This window comes from Podarcis pityusensis (assembly GCF_964106645.2).
Source record: "Podarcis pityusensis genome assembly, chromosome: 16".
Taxonomy (NCBI): Eukaryota; Metazoa; Chordata; class Lepidosauria; order Squamata; family Lacertidae; genus Podarcis; species Podarcis pityusensis.
In genome coordinates, this window is record NC_138041.1 from 18,946,283 (window position 1) to 18,968,984 (window position 22,702).

A 22,702-nucleotide genomic window follows, 5' to 3' on the forward strand; every position below is an offset into this window, starting at 1 on the left:
AGCTTTAAAATATGATCGGCCAACTTCAAGCACAAGGCCATCAGTGGCTACTAGCCACAACAGGTATGTTCTACCTCCATTGTCAGAGGCCATACGCCTTGAATGCCAGTTTCTGGGAATCACATATGGGGAAAGTGCTGTTGTACGAGGATTCTGCTTGCAGGTTTTTCATAGGCATCCAGTTGGGACACTGTCAGAAAAGAAGGCTGAATTAGATGGGCCTCTAGCCTGCTCCATCAGGGCTCTTGGGTACACAAGGCAGCTTCTTCTGTTCCTGTTGCATTTGTCTGTTGTCATGAAGCATAAAAACAGACACATTCCAAATTCAGCCCCAGACTCATAATGCAAATGCAGAGAAACCTTGGTTGAATACTGTTTCACATTAGGAAACCCGTATCACTTTCCTAAGGGCTACATTATGCCAGCAACTATATTTGGAGCAGGCAAGAACCCAGAATTCTCACAGCAAGATGTACCGTATGTTCATGTTTCTCTGCTGTGTATAAGGATCCAACTCTGCCGGTAGAAAAGGACTAGAACATGCTATCTTCAACCTCCTCATAAAACCAACCAGACAGGGGAAATGCCAGATTTCTCCTGACTTTCTGCAGCTTCCATAAGCATAGATGATTTGGTAGCCAGAGTGCTAAACCTTGGCTGCTTCTGGCATGATCTCCCATCCTAGAATTTTGTACCCTTGCAAATATATTGCATGCTCCTCCCAAAGGGGCCTGGCCTTCAGCTTGAGAGCTATTGGTTTAATTGATCATTCATGAAGGAGAAAGCAAGGCCTATCAGAATCCACATGAATTTAGGGATGAGGAACCAGCAACATATGGAGAGTCACAAGTCCCATCATCCTGACCACATTGTCTTGCCTAATAGCAGTTGCTGAACAACACCTGAGAGGCCATGCGTGTCCTATCTCTGTTCTACATGAATGTTTGTATAGCTTGTGACTGCCCCCCTCCCCTAAGCTAAACCCTTGACAACCCTAATTTTAGAGTATCATGCAGGCAACAAGACCAGGACGTTTACTGAGTGGGCCCAAAGTTCTGCAGGATGGTTCTATGCACCCTTGTCAGAGGGGAAATCTAACTCATTTCCCTTCCTCATTTTGTCCCAAATGAGACCCACCAGTTCAACAAAGATCTCCAGGAACCTTTCCCAAACTTCAAGACAACCAGAATGAGACAAAAAGCAACACGTTTTAATCGGAAGAAAGAGCACAGTCTTGTTTGAACTGCTCAGACTCTAATCTAGCCTCTAAGAGACACATTGTTTGGTGCCATAGGCATGGCTGTGATCCTATGGCTTGCCAATGCTCCTATACATCAGGGCCACCGCCCTGCAACAGTTCCTTAATTCCTTTGAGGGATTCTGTGCAGGACCGGATAAGTGAGCAGAGCTGTATGCTTGTTTCAACGCAAGTGCTCTGCTGGAGCTCGTGGACAGCCCAGTTGATCTTCTGCAGTATGGCCTCCTCCGCTGCAGCCAGGGCACCAGTGGAAGGTGGGCAGGCAGGCACTGCAACAGGGGCTGGGAGTGCTGGAGCAATGGCAGAAGCTCTGAGTCCTGCTGCTGCCCCTTCACAGTGTTCTGGGCGTGGCACATGGCGAGGAGTTGGCAGAGAGGAGAGGTACTCAGGTGAAGTGGCATCATCTGAGTTAGCAGCTAGCTGTCGTTCACGCACTTGGGATAGAGCAGCTTGAGCATTCAGGGCTGCAGAGAAGAAGCACATAGGCATCACCACAGAGCCCTGTTTCTCCTGGACCTCCTGCCCCAGTCCTGCACACACACAAGCGTCTTGCAAGCATCCCAATGAAAAATAACAGGCAAGCACCACTGGAAGATCTAAGCAGCAACTTAACACTAACTCTCTCTTGTTAAGTGAAGCAGAAAAGGTTCTTTCCTGGCACACCCAGAGGCCCACTATAATAATTTTACAATAATAATATTTTTATGATTTATATGCCATCCATCTGACTGGATTGCCCCAGACACCATGGGCAGCTCCCATAAAACGCAATAAAACATCAAACTTTTAAAACTTCCCTGTACAGGACTGCCTTCAGATATCTTCTAAAGGCAGAATGAACAATACAAACTTGAATATAGGGATCATCCAAGTTGCCAGAGCATCAATGTGTAAGCATTAAACAAGTGCTGCAGCACCAGTTATGGTTTATAGCAACTGCTGCATTTAAACTCCAAGAAATGGAGTCAGACTCATGAATTATTTCCAGCTAATTAAGAAATACCTCTCCCCACCAACACATAACGGGAGGAAAGCCCTGGTTCCTAATTCCCACCTTCTAATCCAAGACTCCTGCCCTTCCCAATCCATCCCAGTGAGGCAACCTCCCCACACTACCCCAAACATACCCGGATTGTCCTTGTCAACATCAGAATTAAGTTCTTGGCAGGCGACACAGTACAATTTCTTCTGCTTGTCTTGCAGCAAAATAGTCTGAAAGGGCAAGGTTATAGCAAGGAGAGAAAAGTGTCAGAGCCTGCAAAAGGAATGTGATGTGTGTGAGAGAGAAAGAATGGTGTATGGGGGTGGGGAGGTGAGAGAAATTACACCAGCGAAATAAATAAAAACCTGGATTCTAGGCGCCAAAATTCTAACTGTGAGCTAATGTTTGATAGAGAAAAGATTGTCACAAGATGTCAGGTGCTGAGGAAAGAAGCAGGAGCTTCCTCCACTTTAAAGACACAGATGCAAAATATTGGTTGCCAACCTGGGCACAATTTACCTCATTGTTTTTGCAATTACATTCAGGGACATATAAAAAACATTCTGCACTTGCTTAAGACCAACAGATATCCCTTCTTCAGAAAGACTCCAGCTCTCTCCAAGGAAAAGATTAGGGCAAAACTATTGTGTGCATGTGTGTGTAGTGGTGGGGATCACAAATGATATGCAGGTGCTACTTTCTGGATCCCTCCTATCTTCTACTGGCCATATGACTGCATATTGAAACCAGTGCTCTGACTACTGGAGAGAGAGGAGCTCTCTTGGCTCCTGTTTTCAGAAAACTACAGGAGAAAAAGATTTGGCTAAAATCTGGGTGAGAACTCAAAGGCTTGTTGATCTCATTATTCCCACCCCAACTTTCTCCTCAAAACTCGAGCAACCTTTTCAACTTAAAACCTCAGGCCTCATATTTTCTTCCATGGTTTGAGCATAACTTGCTGTTTCTAACGGTTGCTGCAGACTTGCTGAGCCTATGTGTGGCCCTCTCCCACAACCTCGTAAATAAGACCCAAAAGTCTTAGTTGCCTTCTAAAAAATAGCTGGCAGAGGCTAGCTAAGGAAGGGCATAGAGCGCTGTTTCTCCCACAACAGCCTACTGCCTTTCTTTGGGTAAGTGGCCTTTCCTTTCCCAATAGCCCACTTTCCTTTTATGCTGGGATCAGAGGAAGGATGGAACCTTCTGCTTCTCTTCCACCAGCCTACTCGCTAGCCTATGGCACCAGGTGAATGCTGAAATATGCTTTACAGGCCAGTGACTGCCACAAAAACAGCATATACAAGCCATAATAATACTCAACACTGCCACAAACTATTTCAAGCATTCAGAATGCTTCTTATATGTTATCTCGCTGTATTCAACAGCCCTGAAAAATGGAGACTGTATTGTAGATGGGGAATGAAGTGCAGCTAGGAGACTGACTTACCAGAGGCCATTGAGGGGACTCTGGCAGTGCTAAGATTCAGACCAGTGACTCCGCAATTCAGAGCTCAACCTCAGCTCAGCCTTCAGCAACCTGCTACCCTGATGCCTTCGTGTAGGCATCAGGTTGGCAAAGGCTGTCTTTGCCAGTCGCTACACCAACTCTTTATTATTATATAAAAGCACCGCACTTCAGGGAATTCTCCTGCCTTTAAGGCGCTTGAGTTTAAGAACGGTTTTTTAAAATTATTTATTAGAAGCCCTTAAACTCCTCTCAGATGTGCTGCGGCTCCGACCTGCCCAGAAATTCTTCCTTGGCGGAGCAGGGAGAAAGGGATGACAGAAGATAGGGCACTCTGAGCGTGCTCAGAGGTCCCTTCGTTCTCCCCCTCGGCCTCGCGCTCTGCAAACGTGACCAGGCGCCTTCGCCTCCTCTCACCCCGCACTCCTCGCAGCAGTCGCCCAGCATGCGGTAGCCCTTGAGGAGATAGTCGCTCATCAGCTTGCTGATCTTGTCCTGCCGTTCGCGCCGGGCCTGGATCACCTTCAGCTCCGCCTCCGACGGCGGCTGCCACTCCGGTTCGTCGCCTGGGCGAGGGAGGGAGAATGGGAAACAGCGGCGGTGGGGAAACAAGCCTTCTCGGTCCCCGTCCCGCTAGCCGATTACTGGGCCAGGCTCGCCTCTCGCCAGGGCCTGCAGGCCCGGTTGCCATGGTTACCCCTCCTCCCTCACTTACCTGCCGCGTTGAGCGCCATGATGTTCCCCGGACGCCGCAGCTTCCGGCTTTGACCACGCCTCCTCCCTGGTCATCCCTCGCAGAAACTCCGCCTACAAACCTCTGTCCTCCTCTTTCCCTCCCCCCACGAAACTGAGGCATTAAAACGAAGGTTCCGGCGGGACATTTGCTTCCACTTTAGGTACACGCATGGAAATTGGCTGGCGGACAGCGTAGTCTAATTTCAAGATTGTTGGCAATCCGTAGATTCTGGCACGCATAGGCTTCCCTCCCATAAACCCACGATGTGTCTGCGGGAGAAGCAGTTTGCAGCCGCTTCAAGGGAGAGAAGGCACTCTGCACATGCTCAGTGGGAGGAAAGGTTGAGTGGTAGAGCACATGCTTTTTATGTAGAGTGCCCCAGGATTTGGCAAGGCATTTGAATGAGAAAATGGAAAGCTGCTGCCCAGTGGAATACAGAGTGCTGATCTAGGTCAATTAAGTATGGGTGGGATCATAGCTCACATCTTTGCATGCAAAATGTTCTAGGTTCAATTCATGGCATCCTCAGTGAAATCAGTATCAGGTGGCAGGTGATGTAGAAGAGCAGCTGCCAGTTTGAGGGGGCAATAATGGGCTAAATTGTTGCTTCTTTTCTTTCTGACTGGGGTTTCCCAGAAATATATGGCCATCTAACCAAAACACAGATATCCTGCAGTATAATTCTATGCATGTGTACTCAAATTCCACTGAATTTAATGGGACATACTTCCAGGTGTGTATAATATTGCAGCTCAACACTAATAATTCATTTACCTGCAGGACTTACAAGTTTCTCTGGGATGCCCTTATGTTCTAATTAAAGTGAAAACTACTTCTGGAGATGGTGGAGAAACCCAGCAGTTTATTGTTGCAGTCAGTTGGCAGCAGCCTGGGTATGCTGACCTCTCGCCCTCAAGTAAAGGCAAAAAAGAAAGGAGTTTGTGCTATTCAAAATCATCTTATTCCGGATAAATGTGCCTGAGGGTTTTTTAAAAATTGAAATGCAAATATAGGGCACAGATTTTTATCTCCATACAGATATCTGCGCACACCATACATTTAAATCACATTGCTTTCCCCAAAGAACCTCAGAAACTGTAGTTTGATGGGAGTTGTAGTTCTGTAAGGTGGAAGTTTCAGTTCCCAGAACTCGGGGGGGGGGGGGGGACCATATGCTTTAAATGTAGGGCATGTATGCAGTCCAAGTGGTGGGGTAGGAGGGTGTGATGTCTATGACAACCCAACAGTGTAATCCCCCGCTATGATCCCCAATCTGCAGTTTGGGGATGAGGTCATAACCATCTTGTTTCATGATGCTGATACCAACCCAGTAGATGGGAGACTGAGCTTGATACTCTCTAATAAAAGACTTCATATTATTGCCTTTTTGCTCTTTATTGATGAAATGCAACAGAACAGATCAGGGTCTGCAGTGAAATATTACAGAGATCACTCACTATTAATTTCCAAATAGACAGAAACAATAATGTAGCAGGATATTAAAAACATTTCAAGTGTACTCTTTTGGCTAGCTTTGTTCACATGGTTGTATCTTCAGACAGACCCAGTTCCCGAGGTTCTTTTCTTTGCGGGGGGGGGTGTCCTGTTCAAATGAGACAGGGAAGCAAAAACCAACCAATACCATGTCAGATGCAGCAAAAATAAAATTGCTTGTTTTTCTTTCTATACCTTTCCCCCTCCGGACACAGCAACCCCGAAACACTTTTCTTCGTAGTTTCTGATGTTCTTGCAATAGGAAACCCTCGTATCCCGCGGGCGACTAAAAATGGTTTACAAACCTACCCCGGAAGTTTAAGCTAACGACAATTCAAGAGCGCCCACTAAAGGCGGGCTGACCCCAGAAAGGAAAATACAGGCTGGCCCAAAGCAGGAATTCTCTTTCTCGGTGCACTTTTCCCGCCCCCACTATACAGAAGCGAAAGCTGGGCATAGAAATCATTGGGAAAATCCAGACTTAAGTTGTGGTTGGTCAAAGATTGCTGCAAATATGAGTAATTTTTGTCAATTCTTATTTTTTTAATCATTTCAGAAAAATGTGAAAGCGCAACTCTTCTGTGCGCGAGGTAGCGGAGCGTGAGACTCCTGTACGCAACTGATTGCTGAATTAGGGCTGTCAGAGACTCAGTAAGACTGAAGCAAAGCTTCAAGCAACGTAACCACCATGCTGGCATTTGCATTGGCAGAATGTTTAAAAGCAAGCAAAGAAAACAGTCGGGGTTTTGTCATACGAAGACTCAAGATGGAAAGAGGACGAAGAGGGCTAGAGTCGCACTTACAGTAAAACCCCGGATTTTGCAACACAGTTCCAGCTCGGAATGTGGTAGCTGTTTAAAATCCGTGCGAGGTGCGCTTCTCCGTTTTGTCGTTCTGTGGTTGCGACCAATCGCGACCAGGCAGCGCTGAATTTTAATACCTCCCCCCCCCCCCCCCGCTTGTGGAAAGGAACAGAAAGCAGCTAAGGGCGATTGGCTTAGGTCTCGGAGAAAACTGGCTTCTACTAATCGACGTAAAGTATGTTAATAAGAGGGCGGAACTTCCTGCCACCGTTAAAAAGTATCGTCCGGTTCCGCCTCTGAGGCGGTTGCCGTGGCAACGGGTGGCACGCGCTGCTCTTGCAGCTGCTGCGGGATACGGTGGGGATGGCCTAGTGGCGGCGTCTACCTGTGCCGCCGCCAACCTGTCTGCACGCCGGCCTCGGGCTCCCTCCAAGCGAGCACACATTGGCCCGCCACGTCCAAACGCATAGCCCTAGTGCAAGAGGCCTGCTGCAGCGCCTTCCCGGCTGCCTCTCCTCTGTTCGCCGGCGGTGTGTTGTGGGCGCCCAGCGCAACTGCCCCCTCCTTGAAAACGCATTTGGTGTGCGACCCGTGAAAGCAACCTCATCATCATCATCCGCCGCCGCCACCCTCAAGAACTCCGTGTTGGCTCGCCTCTCCGACTGGGCCGAGCTCCACCAGCTGGGGGCGCAGGGAGAGGCGGGATTCTTAAAAAGGCCTACTAAACTCTGCCAAAGGGCTCGAACCTAGTTTTATGCTGGAAGAATTTCTCGCAGAGACCTATCAGACGGGGTACAAGTCTGACGCCGCAAACGGGTTGACACCTGGAGCCACAGAGACCTATGCTCCATTTGTCCCGCAGTCGCAAAGCATTGGGGGGAGGGGGAGGGAGTCGGTAACGGGTCCCAACCTCTTAGGGTTCCCAAGGGAGTCGGGGTAGGAAGGGCAGGTTACAAAGGGATATGTAGTGACACCTGGGAGACTAGGCTTGATGAGGTGTCTGCTTAAGTGACCTGTGATGCACAATATTGACACCCGATCTGAGGTTTGCTGAAGGGTAAGTGTAAGCAGGTGTGTGACTAATCATTCTTTTCAATAAAGTTTGGCTAGCACAGCAGGTCAATTCATGCTAGAGGAAGCAACAGAATTCTCTTCAACACAGAAAGTACAGCAGGCCCCTCTCAAAGCTACAATTTCAGTGTTCTTTAAAAGGAAGCCGATTCAACCTAAATGAGATTAAACCTGAGGTTGGGACACAACCCAGAGATGGACACACTGCACTGAGTGAAATGGGCAACTTGTAAGGTACATACTATTTTAATATTTAATTCAGGACGTCAGAGTGCTTAAGGCTACAAACTCCAGAAGGAAACAGTGGTTGCATTTGTGTTCAGGAAGCTGAACTGAAAATCCTTGGTTCAGCAAGGCTTGACCACTTGGATATAGGTCTTCTGCAATACCTCTAATGCACTTTTTACACACTTAACACAGCTCACATTTCCTCTTCTGTCTGCAGAGGAATGGAGCAGACTTATACTGTCTTGAACTACTTCCCTGAGGCAGTAGGGAAGTGTTAGATTGTTTACTAGACCTGTTTTTATAAATGCCCCACCACACCATTTTTAATAAATGGGAGAGGAGACACAGTGCAGATGGGCAGTAAGCTCTTGAAGGATAGAAACTGAACATATACCAGGAGAAACGCATGCCGTCTTACTTCTACCACAGTAAAATCAGAGATCTCTTCCCTTTGCCATCGATGCACATCTTGACCAGCCAATCAACTCTCAAGGCCCATAATTACCTTTTCCCCAAGGGGCACAGAAGGCAGATGATTGTGTAACTACAGGCAGTATAAAAACAAAGAGCGCTGCTCCTTTTAAAATTTCCATTTGTGGTCTCACTGGGAAAGTTCAATGTAGGCCTCACTAATTGAAGGGGAAAGTAATTATATGTAAGACTGTGCGCCCTTTGGTTTTAAGGAGCAATCCACTCTAGACTGGAATTGCAGTTCATCTGACACAAAGGGACCAAGCGAAACACTATTTAGAGCTTGTTGATGTGTTCTTGGGTGATTCTGTCTGTGTCATAGGGAAACTAAGAGGGCAGATCATGCAAGCCACAAGAAGTATTTCTCAAAACTCAAGAGCCTTAAAAACATGGAACAGATTCAGGCCAGGAATACAGCAAGTTTGCACATTTTAATCAGTTGCCCAGGAAGCATAATCCTATAAAAAGCAGTACAATTATTAATTAACTACCTACTTGGAAAAACACAGATAAGATTGGCTTCACTCCAAGCATTTTTGTCAAATTATTACTAGAAACTAGCAAGCGTTCAGCCAACATTGTCAGTTGACAATGCTACTTTTTGCTTTGTGTAGCCACGCTTACTTAAAACTCTGATTAGATTCTAATTGCTACTGCTGTTCATAAACAGTTGTAATGAAATGGAAAAATATAAAGAGGGGGGAAATGTCTCTTTGCAGTTGCACTGTGAGTTAACAGTGGCAGAAAAAGGCATTCAATAAAAAAAACAAAAAAGTTATGCTGCAAGAGATGAAAACAGGTTTCCTGCTACAAAAGCAGCAGCACTTGGGGAGAGTACAACTACCTGCCAATAATGTTCTGGAAGATGTCCAGCTGTCCTCACCCTTCAGCATTCTGGCACTATATTTTGTGCAGAGACAGCAGTAGTAGGACATGGCACAATCTAACAAATATAGTAGGCAACATCAAGCTGAACTCCACACTTGCTCCTGACAGAACCATCACTTCAGCCCTTCACAGCTTCATGAACATCTCTCTCAATTTCTCCTACATCTTGGGGTGTGGAGCCCTCACCTATCCATGGTATTCCTCTACTTGAACCCCTGTGAGAAACCTGACTTCTCCCACTATCTGAAAAACTTAACACCATGAAAGACAAATAGGACAGATATATTGGTTGAAGTGGGGAGAGAGAAGGGAGAGGTTCCCAAAAAGTTTGTAAGGGAGCAGTCTTAAATATTGCAGGAATAACAAACACTGGAGACAGAGACCTCCCAGTTATAGGACTGAAGGGTGTTCCAGGCCTGTAAATATCCTGTGCAACTAAAAAGGGGAGTATTTTGATAGCATTGATCACTTATCATCACTGTGTGATGATCACACACCAGCAGGGATGGTCCTGAGTTCTGCTGTTTACATACACACTTGTATGTAATATGAAAGGAATAATAGCCACACACACATCCCACCAAAACCACCAGGCAGCTGGATTTCCTAAACTATCAGTCTGCCTACTTTTTATTTACAGTTAATACAAAAAATAAAATCTAAACTCACTTCTAACTTCAGGTTTACTTGTGCACTCTATATTAGCAAAAATCAATGGATGCTGTTACATAAAAGCAACTGAGCTCACTTGGAAAGGATACAAAGTGATCCTTTCAACAAGCACATTAAATGAGGATTTCAATGCTAGAACAGTTTCCTTTCTAACGGGTGGGACATGGCAAGAGGCAGGACCAAGGAACCAGAAGCAAACATTCACCATGTTGCCATCTTCACCCAGGGACTTTGGTTTCAAAATGACTGAATATATAGCAATTTACAGCAGTCCTGAGGCCGAGCACAGAGCCCTAACACTGAAATTAAGATAGCAACCACAAGACTCCCCTAGAAAACTGTTTATCTTGGATGGCCCCATATGGCTCGCTAAAGTAAATAACACCCTTTACTTGGTATAGGAAAGGACAACAACAACAGAAGATACAAGAGCTACAATGACAAGCTGCTAAGGGCACTGTGACAAAGGGTGAGAAGAAATGTAGTGACTAAAAGGATATTCTGAAATCAAATGGCAAAGACTTCTCATCAAGGATGCAGCAGCCGGGGTTTATGCTAGACGTGTTACAACGGCGGGCGCCAGAACAATGACGCAGTCCCACCCCAGGAAAGACGGGGGAAATCCTTTACAGGCGGCGCTGGTAACTAGCATGCAGCTGCAGTTGTGCGTTACGCATGTAATCGCCATAGGCACCCGCATATCGGGCATAATCAGACTGTGTTTCTGGGAGACGGCGATAATCCAGTTGAGCTTTTGTCGGCGAATGGCGGTACGCGTGGGGGGAGTCTGTTAAATGGCGGAAATCTGAGAGGTCAGATAAACGGCGGTCATCTGAGAGGTCAGAACCGTACCTGGTTAAGAGAAGAGACATTAGATATTTGATAAATAATAAAAACCCTCATGGCCGATGCCTTACATTATATACACACTATGATTGAGATGGCCCCCCTCCACCCGCACAGAAGATGACTGCTGAGATGTAAGCACAGAAAAGAGCCTGCTAAAGTAATCCAAACAATCATCTTTCCTCCATTGTCTGGCTGCAACTGGGGCCGTTTTACTTCTCTCAGACATGGGGAATAATCTCTCAATGGTTCAGCTATTCTGTAATACTAATTATACTTCACCATTTAAGCAGAATTTTGAGCCTCCCATCAGAATAGTGATAAAGCACAGTACCATGCAGGAGGCCCAGACCTCACAAAACTACACTCAATAGTTTCTAAGATGGATACAAGAGCTAAGGCGTGTCAAGGCTCAAAAAGACTTGGAGGTGACCGAAAACGATGGATTATGCTCATCATTGCCAGGAATTAAAGCTGGTGCAACTCTTATTTGCAATCTCAGTCAAGTCTCAAAGGTCTAGTTTGCCATCTCTGTGGTGGGATCTGGTCAGGTAGCAGAGCCTTCTCACAAACACGTACTCACAATTATCCAGAGATATGTGCAGGCGGGGGGAAATGGTAAGAGCGCAGCCCATATTTGCTCCCTTCCCCACAAACAGTAAAGCACAGAAAAGATTTGAAAGATCTGATAGAGAGAAACTAATGGCACAGCCAGTGTAGCAAAGGTTAAGCAAGCCCCACTCCTGACCCATCCTTGCTTTCGAATAAATGCCAATTTAAAGTCATAGCGGGAACTCTGCTCCCTCCCATGGAACCACAGAATGAAGTCCTCCTTTGAACCCCTCTGAAAAGTGCAGAAAAATCCTTGGGCAGAAGGTGCGATTGGCGTGAAAAGCATTACAACTGGTCTAGCTGCATACCTCTTATTCATTGCAGCTGCTTTTCTGTAGAGATCCTCACGGTTGCCACGCGGTGGAGAGAGGCGAGTGCGTTCATACGGCGGATGGAGAGCTGCAGCTTCTGACTGGGACAATGCTGTATATGAGGCTGCCTGTTGTGCAGATTGAGTCAGCCCATTGTATGATGGCTGAGCTCTGTAACCTGCAGCTAAGGGAACAGAAGTGGATTGCTGTGCAGCATAAGCTGTCTCTGCTGGGTTTGAGACTTGTGCTCTGTAGGCTGTTGACAGTGAAGCAGAGAGCTGCGTTTTATACGAAGCAGCTGCTGCTGCTGCTGCTGCATCCTGCATACCATAAGCGGCCGCCAAGTTTGCTGCAGCCTGTGCCCCATATGCAGCTGGCAGGGCAGATGCAGCCTGGGCCCCATAAGAAGCTGCATGGCCAACAGCTGACTGGACTCCGTATGAAGCTGTCTGTGTTGAGAGAGGGTGGGTACCGTACAAGGCTGCTTGGTTGGCTGCAGGTTGGGCCCCGTAAGATGCTGAGAGGGCAGCAGCGGCAGCTGCTGCCTGGGCACCGTAGGAAGCTGCTGCATATGTTGCAGCAGCCTGGGCCCCATAAGTGGCAGCGTATGTTGTTGTGGGCTGGGCCTCATAAGAAGGGACTTGAGAAGCAGCCACTTGTGCTGCTCCATAAGCAGCTGCTTGGGCACTGTAGGATGTTAGTGCTGAGGCTGCTGGCTGGGCCCCAGTAGTTGCCAGGGGAACAGAGGACTGGGCTCTATATTGATTTCCAAGCATGGCTGAGGACTGGGCTCTGTACATTGCAGCCTGCCCAGTTGTAGGCTGGGGTCTGTAAGCCATCCCAAGTGATGCTGCAGGCTGGTCTCTGTAGGCTGTCCCGAGGGAGGCAGAAGCCTGGTCTCTGTAGGATGCTTGCTGGGCTGCCATAGGAATTATGTAACCTGCTCTTGTTGGTGAGCGTCTAATGGGGCTTCTGTCCCTTCCAAAATAGGAAGGAGATACCTGCCTAGCCTGACTGTCTTGAGAATCAATTTTGGTTAAATTGTTGTTCCCCAGGCGCTGCTGATAGTCATACTCCAGTGAAGAATAAGTTGATCCTCCCGCTGGGAAAGCAAGATTACTGGATCTCAAAGCGTCATTCCTGGGCTGGAGTTTATCCAGGGTTGGTATTTTGTTCTTTTCAGCTCTGTTGCCCAGCTGGCCGGTGTGCCCAGCTGGCCCCCTTTTATGAGCCTTATTAGAAAGTTCCACATTAATTCTCTTGCCCTTGACTTCCCTTCCATTAAGATGTTCAATGGCGGCTCTGGCATCCTCATCCTTCTCCATGTGAACGAACGCATAGTCTGATAAAGCAGCAGACAGAAGGTTATCAATAAGGAACATATGACATTTAATTACTGGAACCCACTCATACTTCGATGTGCCCTAAAAAGGCTTCAGCCTGAAACACATCTGTTTGATACCAGAAGAATGCAGAATGAATCAGCTGATGTGGCTTGCTGGGCAACTCTTTAAGAGCCACAAGGAAGGAACAGGCCACTGGCACCTATTAAGGTACAAGGAACTGGCCCCTGTCTTAAAGGTTTGAAGGCTAAGCATCAAACTACCCATCCTATCCCACAGCTCACTCCGCCTCCTGCATGATTTGCACATAATTCACAGTGTGCCAAAGCATATCAAACTCTCTCTGTGCTGCTTGATTTCTCATCTTCAACGTATTAATCCTCAGCAGGACTTTCTCCCACTGCCCCCAGTCAAAATGCTGAGAACATTCCTGTTGCGCATTAAAATGTTACAGTTTCATTTATACCTGAACATCTTGCATATGGATACTACCCTACACAAATGTAAATATTTCCCCCGCCCTCAATAGTTCTGGCATTCTGCTTCTAGAAAAACTGCATTTAGGATGGTGGCTTGAAGCTGAGCTATCAAAATTTAAGGAAAAGATTAACTCTGATAAAACCAGAGGCTGAACTTGTAAAGCCAGTGAACCATGACATTTTGTATGATTTTAAACACCAGAATTATGCACTACTTTAGCAAAGGTGGATTTCAAATGACAGCACAAAATATACAAGGACAAAGGCCACAATTTTAATCTGCATGGTTTCCCTCCACCCACTGAATTCCACAAGTTGTAACAGAATGGAGAACATACTAACAACTTTCTCAAGGTGTGTTCCCTATTGCATCTTTCCCAGCCTTACATGCCATAGCAGGCAAAGGACAAGCACCTCTGTTGCAAAGGTTGTTGCCTACTGGACTCTGATAAGAAGCCTAAAGGACTCATGGTTACAAGAACTGCTGGAGCAAACTGTCAAGACTGCTGAATACATTTAAGACTTTCGGATGTTTCAACCTAATACTTATTATAAATCAACATGGCTGGATCCTGCTGATGCAAAAAAGCAATTTAAATCTAGGGAGCTTAAAAAAAGCACCCAGTGGAATGAATCTGAGGTTCTATTCTCTAAAGTTGCTTCTTAGCTTCAATAAGCAAGTCTGTGCCAGTTTCACAAACCACACACTTTTCTTTCACTGCAAATCCAACGGAAACAGGCTGCTATGCGCACATCCCCTCATAGATCTGAAAAAGAAAATATGAATCTGCTGGTAGATCTTTGGGTGATTTGCAAGGATATCTGGTTCTGTGTTTAACTGCAGAAGCAACAAAATTCTTCTCCCCCTAATTATGGCTGCTGAAATGAAAAAAACTTGGGGTAACTAGGAGAGGATTTTTGTGTGGAAGGACTGAGCTGTGTTCACATACAATCAGAATTCTTTGATTCTAAGTTTGTCTTTTGCACCACGTTTCTGGATCTCAGGAGTCTAGTAAAAAGCAAACAAACTCAAAATAAAAACAGATCCTGCATGTCTGAAGTCTGCTCATCCCTGCCCATTCAAATAGCTAGAACAAATAAAGCTGAAATATTAGACTACTATTTCTTTAACTGTATGCTCTATGATGAGATCAGAAAAGCACTATCTAAAAAGTTTTCAGTTTGGGCCAGTATGAAGAAAACGGGAGCACTCATTGTTGATGAAGACTGTGATGAACTTACTGTTACAAGAATTTACGGTCTCAAATATATAAATTAAATGTACAAGGCAAACACGTACATAAATATATAAACCACATGTCTGAAACAGTACAGGAAGACGGTCCTGAAACCATTTTGACTCCCCCAAACTGACCAAATGTTTCTCTGCAAGGAGGGAGGAAATGAAAAAAACTCCCCATTGTCTGTGCTCACAAATCCTGCCTTAAGGGTACATTTAAGGTGTGAACAGGGTGAGCCTGTGACCTGTATTCAGGAATTAAGTAGTTATAATAACAAAAGAGTGGCCAAAACCCAGATAATGCAATCAGGTAACCTGGCAGACAGGAGATAAACACACAGGATTCTGTTTTAGACCGCTCTGTGATGTATTTCTGCTAGAGACCACCACTTTCTGTGATGTATTTGGGGGGGGGGTCCTGGGCTACACCCCTTCTGTGATGTACATATGTTGTTTCTGGAGGTGGTCTTGAGTTTGAGGGTGGGCAATTTCAAGAGTCTATATAAGGGCTGGAACACCTTTGTTATGGGTCCTCCTCCTCTCTCCTGCGTGTGGGGGGAGCACCCTGTTGCAACAGTTTTAATAAAGATCAGGCTTACTAGCTGCTTTGCTTCTCAATATTCTCTGGTTGGCCTCTGTTATTTCCCCCTACCGATGGAGAACCTACAAAGAACTCCATACGGGCTCTTGTGTACCCCATTAGGGAAAAGGAGCAGATTTTGTTTGCAACATTACAAATAGATGTATTTTACATATCTGGCTGCAACAACTAGCGCAAATTTCTTGACAATGTTTGTCAGTTCTATGAGTGGCATTTCAGTGTTTAAGCAGCTGCATTTTGAAAAAATATAATAAAATGGAAGACTGCTAAACCAGCAAGCCATTCATTCTGCAGCACACAACAGATTCTGTTCTGACCCTCCCTATCAATTGGGATGGGGGTGCACACAAACATAGAGTATGTATCTGTTTTCCCCTGGTGAGATACATTGCTGACCTAGACCAAACGCAAACTGAATTTTCATAAGTCTTCGCGTTCTCAGCCAAAGTACTTTAAAAAAAAACTGATCCAGAAGAAGAAACAGAAGGGAGGAAATGATTAACAGAGCTTACAGAGACAGAGTTAAGGAGATAGCATTAGACCAAACAAAAGAATCCATCCAACAACAGTTTAGAGAAAGAGAGAGAGGCAACCATTCCTGGGGATGTGAAACCCTATATATACTACCCTCCAGAGCACTCAGTTGAGTCTCCTGAGGTGCAGTCTGCTTCTATACACCCCAGCCTACACAGGAGGCTAATGGGAAAACTTCAGGATGGGTTTAGCTGTCCTGGAACAAATGAGATGTTGCATCTGATTACATGCTGCAAACAAGACCTGAAAGTGGCATTCAGAAGGATGTGTACATGTAAACTCAAAGATACTGTCATATGACTTACTGGAAATACAGGAGAGGAACAAAACATGAACCTTCCTCCTGACCTACTTAAATGATAAAGTTGGGGCTGAAGAGACAGTTGCCTCTGACTGACAGCTCTGTACAGCATGATGCACCGCCGGGTCCTTTAAAATTATGGAAGATTCAGGAAAGCTCTAGAGGAATGCTTGACACATAATAGCTCAAGTGACAGATAAGAGGAATATGCAAACTCTTTGAAGCAAATGCCTACCCAAAAAGCACAGGACGACGCAAGTGCATTTGGCAGTAATAGTTGGGGCTATAAAGGAGAGAAAGATGGGGCCTGCAGCTTGGGGTGACAGCTTCAGATTTTAAAAAGTTACTTACCAGCCTTAGGACTAAACTACTTAGTGGGGAAAACCTCTCCAACCATACCATTAAAATTTTTAAAAGCTCTGTATAGCACATGTTACTATGAAAAATTACAAATTAATGTCGACAAAGAAAATTACAAATTAATGTCGACAAAGAAATGAAGTGAGGGCTTTTAGTTGCAAACAAAGTGGCTGAAAAATGTGTTTAAGAAACGGACATTAAAGCTACACAAGCTGTGAGGAACAGTTCAATACTCACCAGCCACAATTGTGGCAACACCTCATACCTTGGTTCAGTTATCAGTTGATATATTTGCCCATGACTGAAACGCCGGTTGGCACTCAAAGAATTTATTAGGTCGTTTTTCTTAAATATCTGTTTACTGTATCTATTTGGATTTGGAGATACAAGTAGTCTCCACAGGGGACCCATCAGATTGAATTTTATCCCCAGAATTTTGTCTGGTATCACTGGAAAAATTCTCCTTATTTACAGATACTTGCACATACAGTGGTACCTCGGGTTACATACGCTTCAGGTTACAGACTCCACTAACCCAGAAATAGTGCTTCAGGATGAGAACAGAAATCATGTTCTGGCGGCGCAGCGGCAGCAGGAGGCCCCATTAGCTAAAGTGGTGCTTCAGGTTAAGAACAGTTTCAGGTTAAGAACAGACCTCTGTAACGAATTATGTACTTAACCCGAGGTACCACTGTAAATCTTAAAAAGAGAGTGGGAGGAGAAAAGATAATAGAAACCTAAACACCAGACCAGAAGAACCCTGGCGTATTAGAGACTGCACATATGGGCATGGAGCCTCAGACCTGAGGAGTGAGGTGGGACTGCCTTAGGCACATCAGCAATAAGCAGGGATGTTGACCAAAAGTCTAAGGAAAATGAAGTGGGGTCTTTTCCTGCCTAGGCAGAGAATATAAATGTTACTCCTTTCTAACCCAGCAGCAGGACCTTTTTTTTAGCACTATGAAATCCTGTCAATGGATACTTAGGCAAAAGGATACCCATGACCACACCACACACAGTCCTAGCAGTATCCACCACGCAAAATTCTACCTTTGACTCTGCTCTAAGAACAGCACTTCTGGTATCCTTATAGTACAGAAGGAGTGTGTATTGTACTTATTAGGCAGTACTTCTCACAGCATGGGTGTACTGGGGGGGGGGGAACTTTAGTACTAGCAACAATAACTTAGAAGCAAGTCTCAGAGAACACAGTAAGACTTACTTTTGAGTAAAGTGGCATATGTGGCGGCTGCTTATGTCAAATATAAATCTATGGTGCACCTGCATTTAGAACAATGTAAATAATTCTGGTCATCTGCTGTCCAAATGTATTCAAAATGTACAGAAAAGTATCCATTAAGAAATAAATCTCTCAATTAGTCATAACAAATGGAACTTGAAAGAAAATGTTCAGTGTCGAGTGCTGTTGTTCAGGATTCCAGTCACACCATCTCATCCCCATACACCCCCATTTTCTACCCCTCACAACAGTAAGTCAACACTGTGTGCCTACCAAGCATTGAGTTGTTTGGAGGGGATTTTTTTCAGGGTGTGTGTGTGAAAGAAAGTGGAACGGGCTGCCTCGGAAAGTGGTGGACTCTCCTTCATTGGAAGTTTTTAACAGAAGTTTGATGGCCTTCTGTCACTGATGCTTTAGTAGAGGTTCCTGCATTGCAGGGAGTTGGACAGATGACTAGCAGGGTCCCTTCCAACTCCACAATTCTTTGATTCTACTGGTGCCCAATCCCTGCTTCATTAAAATCTTGGATTTCTCCATTGATTTTTATGGGCAACTTTACAAATAGTTTCTCAGCATGAACCAAAAGACCCCAATTCAAACAAAGAGATAGTTCTCTCTACACTTTTTATGTCTTATGTCTCTTCCTTCATGCTCCTTTTTTAGTAACTCCCATTAAATCTTCCCTCCCACCCAGTTTCTCCCATCAAATACAGCAAGTTCTCCACAGACATAAGGCACGCTCAGTTCTTATTGGACTGTTTTGGGACTTCTCCCACTTAGGCCTTTTTCCCTTGAAGTTTTTGTATTTGGTACTTTTGCAAGGCTTATCCAGAGTCTGCCAATACCCCCCTCTTGTGCGTGTCTGTTGCCATTTTGTCTATATAAGTGGTAGCTGTCGATGAACTAAATATAAATTAGAATACAGGATATTTAAGAAAAAAATGTTCATGTTTAGAGATTTTTGGGATGCTGAATCCTAGTGATAAACAGTTCCATGGTACTTTGCTTGTGAAGTTCCCAGGGGCCAGTTGGGGCTGGAGAAATGTTTTAAAGTAGATGGACCAATGGTCTGATCCATCACGGTAAACTATATACTGGTTAGGAAACTTAATGGACTTGCTGATAGGCTACATGAGGGTCAATGAACTGAAGCTCAGTCCTGACAAGATGGCAATACTGTGGTTAGATAGTTCCCTACTCAGGAAAAATTGTGTCCCACATATTGCACTTGCCCCAAAGGGTAAAGTGATACTTTTTTCTTTTTTTACACTAGACTGGTATGCCAACTGTGACCACCTCTGCTGGACAAGAATAGTCTAGCTACAATGACCCATGCTCTGGCAACTCCCTACTTACCGTATTTTTCACACCATAGGACGCACCGGACAATAGGACGCACTTTGTTTTAGAGGGGGGAGAACAAGAAAAAAAATTTCTCCCCCTCTCTGCCCAGTGCCCCTTCAGCGAAGTGGCAGGAGGCGCTGTGCAGAGAGGGGGAGAACTTTCCCCCTCTTGTTTTCCCGCTCTAAAACAAGGTGCCGTTTAAGGTGCGTTCAGGCGGCTACCTTGGAAGCCTGGAGAGCGAGAGGGGTCGGTGTGCACTGACCCCTCTCGCTCTCCAGGCTTCAGGTTCCTTTCGACCTGCTCTTTGGGGCTGGCGGGGGGAAGCCCACCACCAGCCCCAAAGAGCAGTTCAGGGAGCAGCGGAAAGGTGCAGCGGAGAGGCTCCTGCCATAGCCGTGCGTCACCTCTCCAGCCGGGAGAGGGTCGCTGGGCTATGGCTTCTTTAGCCCCGTGCGCGCTCTCCCGGCTGGAGAGGTGACGGGCGGCTATGGCAAGAGCCTCAATAGCCGCGCGTCACCTCTCCAGCCGGGAGAGGGTCGCGGGGTGCTTCTTTAGCCCCGCGCGCGCTCTCCCGGCTGGAGAGGTGACGCGCGGCTATAGAAGCTCCTGCCATAGCCGCCTGTCACCTCTCCAGCTGGGAGAGCGCGCGCGGGGCTAAAGCAGCCCCCCGTGACCCTCTCCCGGCTGGAGAGGTGACGCGCGGCTATTGAGGCTCTTGCCATAGCCGCCCGTCACCTCTCCAGCCGGGAGAGCGCGCGCAGGGCTATGGCGTCTTCGCTCCATAGGACGCACACACATTTTCCCTTCATTTTTGAAGGGAAAAAAGTGCGTCCTATAGAGCGAAAAATACGGTACACTACTGCTGGATATTGTGCATGGGGCTGCCTTTAAAAGACAATCTGGAAATTGCAAATGGTAAAAAAATGCAGCTACTAGCTGAGCTACTGGATGCATTACTGGTGGCCACGTTTCTGAGCCTGTTCAACATACCAGCCTGGCTCTTTAAAATACTGCACAGCAGCTTGGGATAAACATACATTATGGAAAGCCCATGCCTCCACCATCCTGCCGTGACAGTACTACCCTTCCTCACATTAGCCCCATCGTCAGGAATAAGGCTTCTGTCAGTGGTGTGCGCCAGTTACAGAATTGCCTTCCCAAAGCATGACGCTTTTCATTTAGGTGTCAGGAAAAGAACCCCAAGTCTACTGTCCCGGGCTTTTCAGCTACCGTTAAGCGCAGCAAGTTAGTCTTTGCAATCATTTAACAGGAAAAGGCGCACTCCGGACACGTTTACAGGCGCTCTTTACCTTCTCACTCAAACCAACTTTTTTACGCTCTCACGAGAAGAACTAGGCGATTTCTCGCGGAACAAGCCTACCGAGAAGCATTCGCAAGGAAATGAACCTCCCCAGCTAGAGGCAGTCTACCTCCAAGTACCTCCAGCTACTGAGGAGGCCGGGGCGGGGAGATACAACGGCAGCAGACGGGGGACGTTGTCGCTTTCAACACCTGGCGAGCGAGGCGGATCCGGAGCGGCGGGGGCGACTTAGAAGGGGGAGAAGCGGCCTCCTTCGCAGCCGAGAGGGGGAAAGGCACACGCCGCGCGCCTCCCCGGCGGCGCCGCGGTTCGGGCGGACGGCGGGGTTTTGAGGCCGAGGTCGCCTCCGCCTGCCGTACCTTTGACGACGTCGCACTCGACGACGGGCCCGTACTCCTGGAAGAGGAGGCGGAGCTCGCCGCTGGTGCAGGCGGCCGGGACGTTGCCCACGAAGATCTTGACGGTGTGCGTGGGCCTGGGGCGGGAGGGCTCCACGACGACGCGGTGCCCGTGCAGGAACTGCCCGTTGAGCTTGAGGATCGCGCGCTCGGCCGACGCGTCGTCGCGCATGTGCACGAAGGCGAACTGCTTCATGAGGGCCACCCGCAGGACCTCGCCCGGCTCGGCCGCCTCGAACAGCTCGCGCAACTCCACCTGCGAGGTCTCCTCGGGCAGGTTGCCCACGAACACCTTCACGCCCGGGTGCATCGGCTCGCCCTTCTCACCGAGCGGAGCCAGGCAGGGACAGAGAGAGAGAGAGAGAAAAAGAAAGAGAGAGGAGGGGGGAAGGAGGGAGGAAGGAAGGCGAGAAGGAAAGACGCGTAAAATGGCGGCCCCGGCGGTGACTGTGGCGGCGGCGGCGGCGCTGACCCACAGGAAAGGAGGGGCCCACGTCGCCGCGCGTGCGCAGTGCTCCGCGCATTGGCGCTCCCCTCCCCCTCACAAACCGTAAGGCCCTGAACTCTGAGGAAAGGATGCGAGGCGCGTGCGCAGTGTTCCTCTGACGTCACTATGCGCGTGCGTACGAACACCTTCCCGGCGAGCTACAGCAGCGTCTTTTAACCCTTAGAGCGTCGAGGCTGCATCTTTACATGAAATGCGTACGCGTGTCTCAGGGCGACATGTTATATTGATGGGTCCCTGTAAAGCATGGGAGTAGCCAAGGGGGGTGGGCAGCTGCCCCCCAGATCAAGAAGAACAATAGAAACACTTAACCAACTTGACCAATCACGTCGTTTCTGCTCTCCCCCAACGAAAATCCTGGCTACGCCTATGCTGTAGAGCACAGATTTAGGAAAAAAATATAAACTACACTGTAGGTTGCACTTCTGGGTCAATGGAGCATTTCCTCCCCCGCTTACCTAAATTCCCCTTAGATGGAAGTTATCAGTTCTAAATCGATGGTTATTTATCACATTTATATGCCACCTTTTCCTTCAAAGAGCACATGGTCCCCATGAACCCAGTCAGGCAAGTTAGGCTGATAGGCTGGCCCAAAGTCACCCAGTGCGCTTCACAGGCCAAGGCGGGGTTCGAACCTTGGTCTCCCCAGGTCATAGTCTAACCATTACAGCACACTGGCTTGTGATTGGCCTGCTCAAAAGTTAGTAGTAAAGATGGGAGATTCTGTTGTTTCTAAAATGGGTTAAACTTTTAAAAGTGAAACGTGTCCATTTTCAAGTTAATGTCAAACTAGGAGAACGGGTAGGCTGTATGCCCGAGTCCTCTCTGATTCCTGCACCCAGCAAGGATTCAATTGCTGGAACAGATTTTTGTTGAGGTTTTGGCCCCCTAAGTATGGGTCCTTAAGGTAACAGAAGGAAGTGGATCTGACCCAGACTCGCTGGTAGTTAGAAAGACAACAGCCAGAGTTGAAGTGTGCATGTGAGCTAGCATCATAGAATTGTACACTATTACTTTTTCCTCTCCAGAGGAATAGCTGTGTTAACATATTGTAGTGTGATACCTTAAAGACCAACAAAGTTATTATGGCATAAGCTTTTTTGAGTCAGAGCAGAGTGGAAGCAGCTTTACCCCCCAAAATGAGAAATCCAAGAATGTAGCATACCTTTAACTGGGCAACTGCATGTCCTCCCCCCACCATA

The 22,702-nt window shown here is 46.9% G+C and overlaps 1 protein-coding gene across 3 annotated transcripts; it reads right to left on the reverse strand.

Annotated features, from left to right (window-relative positions):
* Positions 1-1,189: 1,189 nt before the first annotated feature.
* On the reverse strand, positions 1,190-21,677 carry LOC308465602 (protein ZNRD2-like). Of its 3 annotated transcripts, XM_080985595.1 has the most exons (4): positions 20,957-21,456; positions 4,120-4,268; positions 2,386-2,470; positions 1,190-1,722 (listed from the first exon to the last, which is right to left on the reverse strand). In XM_080985595.1, exons 1-4 carry the CDS (start codon positions 21,303-21,305, stop codon positions 1,328-1,330), a joined length of 978 nt encoding a protein of 325 aa, XP_080841721.1. In that variant the 5' UTR covers positions 21,306-21,456; the 3' UTR covers positions 1,190-1,327. The 3 variants fall into 3 exon arrangements, with proteins under 3 accessions (XP_080841721.1, XP_080841720.1, XP_080841719.1); XM_080985594.1 differs by lacking the exons at positions 1,190-1,722; positions 2,386-2,470; positions 4,120-4,268 and adding exons at positions 8,918-10,917; positions 11,832-13,176 and having other exon boundaries at positions 20,957-21,468; XM_080985593.1 differs by lacking the exons at positions 1,190-1,722; positions 2,386-2,470; positions 4,120-4,268 and adding an exon at positions 10,824-13,176 and having other exon boundaries at positions 20,957-21,677.
* Positions 21,678-22,702: the final 1,025 nt, after the last annotated feature.